Genomic DNA, 14,145 nt, shown 5'->3' with positions numbered 1-14,145 from the left:
CCTTGGGGTTGGGGGGTATCCCTGACTGAAGCCCAGCCTCTGTAATTCCGGGTCCCATTTGGGACCCTCCTCCCTGACTGCAGCTCCCATTGGGCAGCCCTGCTGTTGCCCGTTGGATGGCCCAACTTCTTGGCTTTTCCTTCCAGCCCTAGGTTTGCAGTGCCTTCCTGTAGCTGTTAATCTCTTCTGGCTTCTCATCTTTTCCATCACCTGAAAAACCAATTCCCTGTATTAAATTCCTTTGGTTGAATGATCTAGAGTGATTTCTAGTTTCCTGACTGATACAGGCTCCTTGGAGGCATTGCATTAAATCCTTCTGGCTTCAACAAAAAAGTGTCAGGTTCATAGAATTCATTTTCTGAAAAATGAGGCTATCCTCACTATACAGTCCCTGCAGGTTTCATGTTTTCGGAGTCTTTACTTTGAAAGAAGGAAATGGGAACCTTTGTTATGTATCAAGTACGTGCCACAGTATTAGGTATACCAGATATACGCAGTTTTACATTATTTCATTTGTTCCTTGCAATACTGTTTGTCGCAGAATAACACTGTCATTTTAACAGATGAGGAACTGAAAGTAAGAAAGGGTTAGTAATTCTTCAAAATTCACATAGTGCTTCAGGGTTCATCTAGTCCTAAAGCCAGTGCTTCTCCTGCTGCTCCCATGTTGTTGGTAGTTTGCATCTCCCCCTCCCCACCAGCCAGGGTCCCTCCCGAAGTGTGGTTGGGCTTCAGCTTCCCTGGGTTTCATAGAGCACTCATCAATTTTCAAGGAGAAATACCAGCCCCACCCCCCCGCAACAAACTTATATAAGTGTCTTCTTTGAGGATTCAGGAGGCATTTCCAGGAGGATTGAGATCATTTGAAATGTGGCAGAGTTGGGAGTTCCAGTTGATGTTGGTGGATGGAGCACAGGGCAGTACTGGGGTGAAGCACTTAGCTTGGTGGTTCAGAGAAAGGACTCAGGCCCCACACTGCCTGGGTCTGTGCAGTGATTGATTAGGCATGCCTGCCACAGGCGAAGAAAAGGACAGGAGGAGTCGTGAGTTATTTCCTGACCCTTTGGAAACAGGCAGGCCTGAGCTTGAACCTACGTGTCACTGTCTAGCTGGGTGACTTTGGGATCTTTGATGAGTCTCTCTGTGTATGTCACCACATCATTAAAATAAAACACTTTGTAGGATGATTATGAAGAAAGGACATTGTCTAGTGACAACTACCTTCTCCCTAGTCCCCTTCCAGCTGGAGGTTGGGCTCTTTCTCAGTCTTAAATAAGAGAATCTGATGCATCACATGGGGTTTTCTAAGGGGCACCCCAACTCTTTCCCAAAGTGGGACTGAACACTTCCTGCTAATGCTCACTCCATTGCCAATATGGCCTTGGAGCTCTTGCCAGGACACAATGCACGGGGCTTTTACTTTCCCCCATAGCCTCCTTTCTCCCAGGCAAGTGACCCTTGGACAATTTGAATGAAACAGCGGCAGTTCCTCATAACCTTGCTTTCTGGGAAGACTCCCCCCAGCTCTGGAGACACAGGCATCCTTGGATGAAGCAGGAGCAAATAGAGGCAAAGGGGAAAATAGCTGTGGGCTGGGGTCAGGAGACCTGGGTCCACTCTAGCCTGTCATGTCTTGGGTGCATGTCCCTGGGCAAGTGACTTAACCTTCCTGAGGCTCAGCCTGCTCATCTGTAAAATGGGGATAATGAGGCTGCCATGAGAGGCATTGAGCAGGTGGACCAGGGAGTTGTTTATTGCAGTGCAGAGAGAAATGAAGTCCTGTATTTTTAATTTTCTGATAATAAAAATAAATCATATTCTTTGCAGAATATCGGGAGAAGTATAAAAAAGGGGGGAAGAATCACCTGATATCTCACTGCACAGAGATAATAACTCTGCTACGAGTTTGTTGTAATATTCTCGCGTTACTTTTTATGTGTTTATATTGTACGTGATTCTGAGGGTTTTTATAAAGATAACGTGAGATAAGGGTTTTTTTCAAACATTTAGTAGCACGCCTGCCCACGTGAGAAATAGAAATAAATACGTTCATTTATTAACTATTCACAAATACTTATTAAGTATGTGCTATGTTTCAGACTGGGAATATTTGCGTGTGTATCTGTAAATACACAGGAGAACACACATTCACACGTATACATATTTATGTATTTACATTTATACATTTACATTTCTATATACTACATGTATACTTTATATAAACGTATATTTATACACATTTACACAGCATATGCATGTGCGTATAATTTTTTCTTAACACCAGGCTCTGTAACATGAAGTTTCTATTTGTCATTAGCACATAAGAAAAGAATAACAAGATGAATTTTCATCAGGTTTTGAGGATGTTTTGAGATAGTCTGATCTATAATACAAACTAGGTGAAATTAACTTTGGGAGGCCTTGCGGGACACCTCCAAAGTTTAGAGAGGCAACCTCCAGAGCCACAGAAAGTGACATAGGAGAGTCCTGTGCATCTGCAGGCAGGAGAGGGTCCTCTGAAGATTGAGATGCCCGGGGCAGAGAAACCAGACAAGAGTTTTAAATATTAGCCTCTAATGGAACATCACAAGAGGAGATGATTTTAATTGCAGCCACTAATTATCGTACAAACTGCTCCCAACATGGGCGACTCCACACGGCACGTTCCAGGGAGAGCAGCTTGGGAGTTTAACAAGGGTTGATGACTCTCTTATGTGATGCGGGGGGGGGGAGGCTGGCGCGTACACATACCTCGTAGTCTTGTGTTGATCTCTGTGTGCGTGGTGTGTATTATGTGTGCCTTAGTGAGTGTCCCTCCTTCATTCACCTCTTACAGTCATGCAGTAACGCCATTCACTCAATCCCAAAACATATTGAGTGCCTGCTCTGTTCTAGACAGCAGCAATACAGAGATCAGGGCCCTGAAAGAATGATGCTCATGGAAGTTAAGATTTTATCTATACTGCCTGTGCCTAGATCAGTGCTGCTGGCACATAGTTCATGCTCAGTAGATGCTTATTGAATGAATGGCATGGCAGTATGTATATATATATATATATAATGAATATATAATAATCTATGTTAGTATGTTGTGTGTCTATTACAATGTATATCACTACATTGTAGCTGAGGAGTAATATGGACATACAGTATATTTATTAGTAGGTTTCTATTGTATACATCTTACTGTCTAAATAGTTTTGTTCCCTAATTTTCCCCCCAACTTCTTCCTGCTCCAAGCCCCCAAAGAGAGAGAAAAACAGAGAAGACCAAGCTCACACTTGGCCTCAAAGCACAATCCCATTTGCGTAGCAGTCCTGACCCGATCCTGAGCGCTGCTGGTCACGGAGGTGGAAGAAGGCCCGAGGGGGGGCCTCCCCTGTGCCCCCTTCTCCTGGTGCACCACCCTCCATGTCTCTCGAGCCGTCTCTGGCTTGGGCCTTGTTTTGTCTGCCCCCAGGAGACTAGTGTGGGCACCGCATCCATTTCGCCTAATGACTTGGTCTCGGCAATCAGCAGAGTAGTTGGTTTTCAAGTTGAAACAGGAAAGGTTTGCTGATTGCTGATTACACAGACTCTGAATTTCCCAAATCCGTCTCCCTGGGAGGTTCCTGCTGAGCCTGAGGCACGTCCCCAGGCAGATGGGGGTGGGGCGCGGAGGGCAAGGGGCACAGTGGAGGGTGGCAGTAGCGGCAGGTCCCCGGAACCACAGGCCTCATCTGTCTGTTGATGGTTTTCTTGCTCTCAGCATTCCTTGCTCTGCCTAGTTAACTCACCCTCTAAGCTGCCCTTGCTTTCCACCCCTGTCTTTCCTCTGCAGATGGTGAAAAAGCTTTCAGAGTCGTGCATTCCAGCCTCCTTATTCTCTGCGTGACCTTGGCAAACCTCCCCGGTGATGTGGGGACACCCACCCAATTGCTCCTCGTTCCCCTCTGAGCGTTGAAACGTAGTAATGCCACCACTGGCCAAGCCTTTCCTCTCTGCCAAGCTCATTCGATCCTCACAACAGCCCTGGGAAGGGGACTACAGCTGCCCCCGTTTTACCCATGGGGGTCAGAGAGGTTGAATAACTTGCTGAAAGTCACACAGCCAGTGAGTGGTAGAGCTGGGATTCGAACCCAGTCATCCTGGCTCCAGAGCCTACTTTCACTTTCATGATATTACGGATCTGATGCATCTCAGGTCCCTATTTCCTCTGCTCACCTGCTTGGTCCTGGCTCAGAGCCACCTGTCCCTGAGACCCAGCATCCTTCCCCTCCCTGTCCTCTGTCCGCCAGGAGGCTTCATGCGGATCGAGACTGTAAGACCTCGTTGCTCCCTCTGTGTGACGTTGACATGGGCCAAGGTCACCCAGGCACAACCAGGAGGGGACATCTGGGCTCTTCTCTCTCAGCTCGTGTGGCCTAAGGGCCTCACCTGAGAACCCAAGACTTGGCTGTCCAGTTTTGTGGTCTCCCGGCTGCATGACCTTGGGTGGGTCTTTTTGCTATTCTGGTGCTCAGTTTCCTCGTCTCTAAAAGAAACATTCGCCACGTGCCTGGAATGGCCCAGACATGGACATGGGTAGCATCTCCGTGTCTTACAGATACACGGGTGCCTCGTCCCCTCGCCTCCCAGGGTCGCTGTCATCCTGGCCCACTAGCAAGAAGCAGCGCTCGGGCGACGCTCCTGTAATCTCCTGGGATTGTGTGCCCAGCCACCTTCCTCGGTGTCTTTATGAGCTGACAGGCTCGCATCCTGGGCGAACACCCCCCTCGCTGTCCCACGGTGTGTCGTTTCCTCTGACGGTCCACCGACCTCCTGCCTGGGGGCCCTGCCTCAGACCGTTCCTCACCTTGTCAGCACCAAGATGGGGATTTCACAGCTGGCAGTTTCAACCAACGGCACCACTCCCCCACCTCTCCACGCCACCCCTTCTCTCGTCAGCTGGGCTTGCTTCTTTGGCTTTCTTGGTCTTTGCTCACTCTCTCTCTCAAATTGGAGAAGACTCAAAATCAGTGTAAAGGCACAGATTTACAGTACCGCGAATGGACAAGCTGATCTGCCGTGCAGAGCTGAGCGTGTCCCTCTAACGAGGAGCAGCCCTGGTCCCCGCGGGCTTTCACTGGGGCGGGCACACAGAGCCCCAGAAAGATCACTGGCCTGGGAGCAGGGCAGACTCCTTGCTGCCTTGAGTGACTTCAGTGGCCTCGGTTTCCTCATCTACAAAATAAAGAAAAACAATCCCAGGCTCAGAGAGGGACTGTGAACTGTTCACGGTCCCGCAGCTAGTGGGTTGCGTGGGGAGCTGGGAATTGTGCTTAGGTTGACCCTCAGTCCTTATGTTTTCACCCCTTCACGCTCTCATCTGTTGGTATATACATGTTTCTTAAGACAACAGTCAAAAAAGAAACTTGACATAATTAGAGCAGCTCAAAAGAAAACTCCTATCCATAACCCCTCTTTGCTCCCATCCATAAATATTCTCAACTCTCCAAGTGTTTTCCCAACTGCATGTGTGCTATCTGCATGTAGACTTGGGCACGATATTCTCTGTTCTCTTCTGCTTGCTTAACGTTATTTCACAGAAGCGTTCCATACTGCCACCATCCTTATTTCTAATGTTGACGTCTGCCTAATAGCATCAAAGTGACATGCTGTGATTTCCGTAACCAGTCCCAGTTGCTGGGTGACAAGGCGGCTCTCAGCGTCTCGTGTCATCAGTAGCACTGCCCCAGGCATCCTCGGGTACAGAGCCTTGCTCTGTGTTTTGGTTTATGCCCCATGGGATTAATTCCCAGAAGGTGGGTTTCTGGTTTTAACCCAGGGTTTCTCAGGCTGGACACTGTTGACATTTGTGTGAAGTAATCCTTCATGGTGGAGGTTGCCCTGTGCGTTATAAGATGCTGGGCAGCGCCCTTGGCCTCTACTCTGCTGGATGCCATCAGACTCCCAAGTGTGACAACCAGAAATGCCTCTGGATGTCGCCTGATGTCCCCTGGAGGGCAGACTCACCCTCAGTTGACAATCATTGTGTTAAAGGGGAGGAGTGTGGGAATAACGTTACAAATGAAAGAGATTTTCCAGAGAGTCTGGACAAAAATCCAATCAGGGCAGAAAGTAACGGGATGAGCATGGAGAGTCAGATGCACCAAGCTTGGGTTCCAGCTCGAGTTCCAGTTCAAGCTTGCGCTCCCCCAGGCCTCATTTCTTCATCTGTGAAATGGGATCAGTCATAAAGAGCCACGTGCCAGACTTGTGAGGAGTGAGTGAGGCCAGGAGCATGAAACGCTGAGCACAATGCTGGGCATGGAAAGGTCTCAATAAACGCCAGCAGTGCTGGCCGGCTCCACAGGGAGCCCCACTGAGGTTTCCATCTTTGCCTTTTGCTGCCTTTGAGGATGGAAAGTTGGGGGAGTCTAAGTGACAGAGTTGTGAGGAACCCGTTCTTGTTCTGCCCTCCCCCCAATCTCCCGCTTCACATCCATCCCTGGGACAGAGACTCCGCTTCCAGAACCAGCCTCCGCAACTCTCCTGGGAAACATTCATTGACTCATCCATTGACCCATCTATCCAGGGTGTCCACTTGGGGCCGGCACCCCCGGTGTGGGTGAGTGAGCTCTGTGCGGGGCCGTGCCCTGGAGCCCCCAGGCATCCACTTCCTCCTCTGTAAAATCCAGAGCATCTGAGGGTCCACGAGCCTGTCCGTAGAGGGAGCCCCTCGTGGGCACACACCATGTCACAGGGTCCCAGTGAGCGCCAGGCTCCTCCCCAGAGCTCTCGTAGGTGGGTGGGGGTCTTGCCCAAGGTCAGCGTGTGCTGTGGTCTCTGTCTCCAGGAGAAGTACGTGGAGGAGCTCGCCGCAGTGAGACAGACCCTCCAGACAGACCTGGAGACGTCCATCCGGCGGATCGCCGACCTGCAGGCAGCCTTGGAAGAGGTGGTGTCCAGCGACAGCGACACGGAGAGGTAAGCTACCGGGAGCCGGCTGGGGCTGGGCGTGGCAGGTGGGCTGCCCCCTGGGGAGCTCTGCAGCCTTCAGTGGACAGTGCTTCCCCTCTCAGGTCGGGGGCCCGGGGACTCAGGCGCGCCAGGGCCTGGGAGGAATAACTGGCCGCCTCAGGCCAGCAGAGGCAGGATGCTTCCCCGCTGGTGGTGACGTCTCCGTGTTACCGCCAAACGCCTAGAGCCCGGCTCGCCCGTCTTGCTGTGGCGTCTCCACCTCCATCTCAGCCTCTGCAGCAAAGCCTGGGCGACAGGGAGAGACGTTTTCTTTGTGTAGAAAATGAGACGGTGAGGGGCGGGATGCCCTGAGTTACCCGTCAGGTGTGGTTCCTCCCGGGACCAGCCAGCCACCTCTTACTGGGGTGTGGGCAGGGCCAGCTGCCGACCGGCGGGAGGTGTGGGTGAGCCAGGCAGCGGGGGAGGAGAGAGAGTTGTGTGTGGGCTGTGGTCCAGCCAGTGGGAAGAACCAGGCCTCTGTGTTAGAGCTGACCACGCCCAGTCCAGAAAAAAGACTGGAAGGAAACACACCAACGTTCTAATACATTGGGAAGGCATTACTAAATGCCTAAATTTTGACCTAAATTTTTGGTTTTTTCAGGCTTATGTAGATTTTCTCAAATTTCTACAATGAACATGCACACACATCCCTAGCTGTACTAGCGTCCTCTTTGGGAGATCTTGCTCATATAAGTCATGTACTTTATACCCCGATATGAGACCGTGAGCACATTCTCTCCTTGATGCAGTCCTGGGCTGGTGACAGCTGCTCAGCAGCGTGTAGCCTCCGACTTTCCCATGAAGATGTTCATTCTCAGCGTCAGTGTGACAGAGACCCAGTGGACTTGCCATGTTCTAGCCTCTAAATCAAGGGCTTTATCTCAAACGTCCTCAGTTTGTGCAAAAATGGCTCCCACGCAAACATTGTAAGGATTTCTACCACGCCCTGCTAGTTTCCACAGCTGCCAAATTGCTGGTGAAACGGCTAATACTGATGCTGCAGCTGCTTCCAGCTCAGGGTCACGTTCAAGAACCCCCTCTGCCTCCCCTCCTCCAGTTTTATTAGTGTCATGACAGAACTAACATCTGTAATTACAAACCCCTGGCGTCAATATTACCCGCTCGATGCTTGGCTGGCCTCTCCGTTAATAGAAATGCTAGGGCTTTTGCATTAATCATAATGGGAATTAATGGCTGTATATACTAGTATTTTGTGTTCTTTTTTGTGTGTGTGAATGAGCAAAACTTTTAAACCATTTTTACTTGCATAGCAATAGACTGCTTTTCTAATAAACAATAAAAGTTCTAAAAATAACAAGGTTGGAAAGAGGCAGAGCGTCCGTGCTTGAAGGTGCGGGGACAGGCTGGACAGAGGTGTGACAGAGAACAAGGAGCAGGTTCTCAACTGGGGCATGAGGTCCTGGCAGTGAGGTCACAGGTGGTTGCAGACATCACTCCGGTCTCTGTTTATAGGGGATCCCCTCAGGCCTTAAAGGGACCCTGCCTGCACCCTCCTCCTAACAGGAGATTCTTTTATCTGTCTTTGCTCCAGGTGACAAGCCTCGTGCTCACCCCCTGGTTCCCATCCAGCTTTTCTGAGCTCTAGTCCCTGGGCGCACAGGAATCCAATCCGAACCCTAGCTTTCTGTCTGCATTTTCATGATCTTTTGTCTGTGGGGCTTTATATCTTCGTCTTGGCTGGACGTCTGGTGCCTTTTCCTCGTCCGAATCTCCAGTGTCCGCCCAGTACCTGACTCACGCTTCCTGACATTGGAGGGGCTCTGACCTGCATCTCAGGGTTGTGCGAGGGGTGAAATGATCATAGAACCCCAGGTGTGAAGAAATGCATTTTGTACCTGGAAGAGCCCAGGCGATGCATGGGATTCTTGCAACTGGAAGTTGGGGGCGGCTTGGGGAGGGCGCAGGTGCTGCGTTTCAGCCAGCCTGATTTCCAGTCAGGGATCCAGCAGTTCATGTCTGCATGACCTTCTGTGAGTTATTCAACCTCTCGGAGCCTCGGTCTCTTCATTTGTAAGACAGGTTGATGATAAGAAGTAAGTGAAAAAATCTGACCCAGGTTTAGTACCTTTTACCTGGCAGGGGCTCAGCCATCATCAGTTTCATTCATTCATTCATGTGATTGATTCTGCGTGTTCCACACCAGACACTGTGCTGAGTGTTTGTCTTGTTCCACTTGCTGCTTCTTATCACGTTTCTCCATCTTACAGATACAGGGAGATTGAATAACTTGCCCGAGGTCAGGCGGAAGTTAAATTCTTGAGGGAGTAGTGAGGGAGGAGAGCACAGGTATGGTCTCTGCCTTCGTGGAACCCACATTGTGATGGGCGAGCGCGTGTGTGTGTGTGTGTGTGTGTGTGTGTGTGTGTGTGTGTGTGTCCCCGCCCATGAATACAGTGGACAGACTGACGAATAAAATGCTAGGATACAGTAGGAATTACAAAGACAGAGAACGCAGAGCTCTGATGAATAGCAAGGGAGGTAGACATGCCCTCTCTGAGAGGAAGAACTGAACTGAAACCTGGATTAAAAGAAAGAGCCAGACGCGGGAGCTCTGAAGAAAAGTGAGTCAGGGCAAATGAGGAACATTCTAGGAAGTGAAAGTTGACCAGTGTGCCCGAGTGAGATCAGTGGGAATAAAAGGCTCTCCTCCTCTTGCTCGTTCCCTCTCTCCCACCTTTCTTCCCCTTTTGAAGTGGCCCATGGAAGCCCACCGTGTCCCCATGAAGCGCCCCAGAACCCCAGGCAGGATTGACGGGCACAATGTTTGGGTCCACCGTGGAATGAGAACGCTGGGCTTCTTGTTCAGAATAGGTTCGGAATTCCAAGGCAGTCACAGCAGAGTGTCACACCAAGCACAGGCCCCTCTGGGCACGGGCTGTAAGCCTGCGAAGCCAGCCCTGAGCCCAGGGTGGTTCTCGGGAAGCATCTCCTAATGCTCAGTAGGCCTTGGTCCTGACTCGCTATCTTGTAACTTAGATTTGAAACTTCCACAGAGCATGGGTTTAAATAATAGCGTAGGAGTGGGGGAAGACCGGGGAAAAGTTGCCACAGAGAAGCCTCAGCACTTCTCAAGTCTCAGTTTCAGAGGATTAGTGTCGTGCAAACCATGCTGTCTGGCCGCAGTGCAGCTAAGTTGGTTATCAACAGTACAAAGAAATACGTGCGCCGCTGGGTTCTAGAGCCGCCATCCAGAGCAGAGCCCCAGCTCCTGCCCCAGGGCCAGCCCGAGCTCTTACCCAGCCTGACAGCTCAGCCCTGCACTCCCCTCTTAATTGCCTCATCGCCTGGGGAAAGAGGGTTGGATTGGAGCCTGAGGGATTGGGCCTAGGTCTGTCTCCAAACTGAGCTCTCAATTAGGATTCAAACCCACCCTGGGAGAGAGAGAGCGAGCGAGCGGTGCTTCAGCTGGAGGTGAGTTTCTTTGGCAGACTTGTTCAAATTAGGAAAAGTCGCATTTCCCCATGTTGGGTATTAGATCCGAGTGTAACGGGCCTTCCAGGCTGGAAACGCGGCTACGTGCTCAGAAAGCCAGGTGGCCAGTGCGGCAGCATTTAAACGCGTACCCGCCTGCACCGGGGCCCTTGCGGTGTAACTTAGACTGTGGCGTCAACCTCCTTAGATTAATGGAGAAATGCTTTAAGCTGTTCCCCCAGGCCTGGAGCCTGATTATTACTCATGGAGGGAGGGGTGCATCAGCTGACAGCCCCATCTGTTCCTGGCCCAGGGTCTGCAGCTGCTCTGTCATCACCTTGGCTGGGAGTTTGGGGCAGGGTGGGGGGGAGTGTGGAGAGGTCAGTGGATGACCCCTGACTCCTGGGTCAGCCAAGAGTGTCTCCACACCAGCTGGCCCCATCTGAGATGACGGCCCTGGAAAGGAGTTCTCTGTTGCTGTGTTGAGTGTAAGTTGTACATTTTCCAACATACGTCCTTTTAACTTGGCTAAAACAAGGCTGTGGCAGGACAAGTAGAAAGATCTGAGTCTAACCAAAGATTGCAGCTGCCACTGAGGGCATAATTCTGAGTTAACTTACTCATCAATGGGCCCAGGCTCTGGTCAGACTCTAACGGTCCCTGCTACGAAGTAGGACGGGCTCTGGGACTGCCCGCGTCTCTTTTCCCACAACTCTCTTACCTTTTAATTTTGCTTAGAAGGAAGAGCTTAAAGCACTTCTCCATTATTCTAAGACATCCAAGTTACATCACAGGGCCCTCATGCAGAATAGCACATTTAAATGATGCCACAGAGGACACCTGTCTTTCTAAGCATCTTTCTAGCTTGGAAGGACTGGATACCCAGCTAGTGGGGTTCGTGGGGAATGAGGGCTCCAAACTGCTGTATCCACGCTGGCATTACAGGACACCATGATCATTGGGCTAATACTCTTTCCTGAGGACTTACTTTGTGCCAGGCCACACAGCCTACCTGTCTCACATACATAGTTCTCACAACAGCTCTCTGAGGCTGGTAACCATTATCACCCCCAGTTTACAGATGAGGAAACTGGAGCTTAGAGAGGTCAAGAAACTGGCCCCAGCTCACACAGTAAGTGATGGGGCCGGGATTTGATTTCCAGGTTGACCCCATCACCCACACCTCCAGTGACTAAGCTCTGCTGTCATGTCAAACGTACCCCATCTTTCCCCTTTCTGTTGTCAAGGTCTTTGTTCTCTGCCAAGTAACTGGCCTGTCATTCTGGTGAACTTGTGTCTGTCACTATGATGTGGTGCCAGTGCATTCAAGTGTTACTTCCCAGGCAGTGTTTGCATTCAGGCTGGAGCTGTCTAGCCAAGACTCCCCTGAAAGGAATACAACAGAAGACATTTAGTTACTTCTCTTGCTCATCAGCAATCCCCCTGTCCACAAGTGCCTGGCCCAAGTTCCTCTTTTTTTTTTTTTTTTTTTTTTTTTTTTAAAATTTATTTATTTATTTATTTATGGCTGTGTTGGGTCTTCGTTTCTGTGCGAGAGCTTTCTCTAGTTGTGGCAAGCGGGGGCCACTCTTCATCGCGGTGCGCGCGCCACGCCTCACACTATCGCGGCCTCTCTTGTTGCGGAGCACAGGCCCAGACACGCAGGCTCAGTAATTGTGGCTCACGGGCCCAGTTGCTCCAAGGCACGTGGGATCTTCCCAGACCAGGGCTCGAACCCGTGTCCCCTGCATTGGCAGGCAGATTCTCAACCACTGCGCCACCAGGGAAGCCCCCAAGTTCCTCTTGAAAAGTCACATGCACCAAGGCAAGAGAAAGAACCACTGACCACATGTCAGGAGATGAGGGGAAAACCAGGCACCACATATCCTGTTCCAGTGCTGGCTGCACTGCCAAGGAGATCAGGACCATGGACAGGTCACCTGCCCTTCCTGGGCCTCTGCTTGCCCGCCCAGCAGATAAACAACATCATCATCATCATCATCACCATATCATCATTGTCATCATCGATGAGAACCTCCCATGTTAGGGCAGGAGGTATGGTCGCGAACAGGCAAACATGGATCTGCCTCATGGAGCTTGAAGTCCAGAGACTCTTTCTTCTTGTGATGGAAGGGTCAGTGGGTTTTAAACTCCTTTAAGAAGAACCCCCTCTTTTACACCAAAGCAAACTCCTATAGAAAATTCGAGCTTAGGTTGAAGTACAGCCGTCCTCTGATCGGAGTGAGAGAGGACGTTTCCCCATGGGTGGACTCAGTGTTTGAATTTGCTCCCTTCTGAAAGGGCTCTTTCCCCCCAGACTAGAGACTCATTTACTTTGAGATGTCCAGTTGTGCCAGATGAATTAACACCAGCCTGCACCTTGGTTAGTTGCATTGTGCTCTGCAGACATTCCTGTGCTGGGTTCAATTAAAGATCGAACCAGTGAAGTGGGTGAGGAAGTATGCCCAGCTGCCCAGACCTTGTCTCCTGAAGAGTTCAAGGCCAGTTGCCTTAGGATTATGGAGACATTAGCTTGCCCAGGCACCCACCAGGATCTCTGGGCGCACCCTCTTGTAATCAGGGTCATGGACTCCTGGGGTGGGAAATGGGCCTGAAGCCCCTCCCTCTCTATCATCATGCCTCAAGTCCCACCCCCACTGCGGCCCGTGTTTGCCCTTCCTCCCTGCTTGCAGGCACGAGAAACCTTGTTCCAGGTACAACTCACCCTCTCTGCTTTTAAGGCGCATGCCACACTGTTTTGAACGCTACGGCTTAGGCTGCAATTCTTTTGTCTTTCTATGAGCATTTCAGAAGATGTAGCCCTGCTCACGCAAACCCCTCCCTCCGCTTCCCAGGGCCCTTGCCTACCACATTCTAGCTTCATTGGTCAGCTGGAACCAGTGTCCTTAACTGGGGTCTGTGAACTAGTAGGTTGAGGGAGGGGGTGTCCACACACGAGTTCTAGAGATTATACTCTGAACCCTCAGACACTGCACTAAAATTTGAGTCTGTGTTTGTGCATTTGGGGAAATGGAAGTTCCTTGGTCTTCATAAAAGATGCTCATAGGGACTTTCCTGGTGGTGCAGTGAGTAAGACTCTGTGCATGCATGCCGCAACCAACAGTTCACATGCCACAACTGAAAAAGAAGATCACACGTGCTGCAACTAAGTCCTGGCGCAGCCTAAATAACTAAATAAAAATAAATCTTAAAAAAAAAATGCTCATAAAAGGCCCAGGACTCCTGCTCTAGGGCCTAAGTGCATCCTCTCCATTGCACATAATTTTTAAGCATCCAAGCATCTTGGCTCAAACGCCTCATTTCACACACCTGACACCCCGAACAGGGAAGAGAGTAGGCCAAGGCCACACAGTGAGAACACGAGGATTCAGTTGCCTTTCCTCACAGTCAGGTGTTCCTTCTGCAGCCCTAGCGCATAGAGCTTAGAAGAGACTCAGGCCACCAGCAGGAATAAAGCTGGTTCTACTCACACCGGCCACTTCAGTTAAAGTTTTTAAGTATTTTTAAATAGTTTGTTTAGGGCTTCCCTGGTGGCGCAGTGGTTGAGAATCTATCTGCCTGCCAATGCAGGGGACACGGGTTCGAGCCCTCGTCTGGGAAGATCCCACATGCCGCGGAGCAACTGGGCCCGTGAGCCACAATTACTGAGCCTGCGCGTCTGGAGCCTGTGCTCCGCAACAAGAGAGGCCGCGACAGTGAGAGGCCCGCGCA

At 50.6% G+C, this 14,145-nt stretch overlaps 1 protein-coding gene across 1 annotated transcript in view; it reads left to right on the top strand.

Annotated features, from left to right (window-relative positions):
* The window catches only part of MYO18B (myosin XVIIIB), a 220,840-nt gene that overhangs the window by 180,842 nt on the left and 25,853 nt on the right, over window positions 1-14,145 (top strand). Inside the window, exon 33 of the mRNA XM_036823428.1 lies at window positions 6,818-6,948. Coding sequence (XP_036679323.1) covers window positions 6,818-6,948 — 131 coding nt within the window. The remainder of the gene's footprint in view (window positions 1-6,817; window positions 6,949-14,145) is intronic.

The sequence above is a fragment of the Balaenoptera musculus genome, chromosome 14, assembly GCF_009873245.2.
Source record: "Balaenoptera musculus isolate JJ_BM4_2016_0621 chromosome 14, mBalMus1.pri.v3, whole genome shotgun sequence".
In the NCBI taxonomy this organism is placed as follows: Eukaryota; Metazoa; Chordata; class Mammalia; order Artiodactyla; family Balaenopteridae; genus Balaenoptera; species Balaenoptera musculus.
This window is presented reverse-complemented; position numbering and strand designations above follow the sequence as displayed.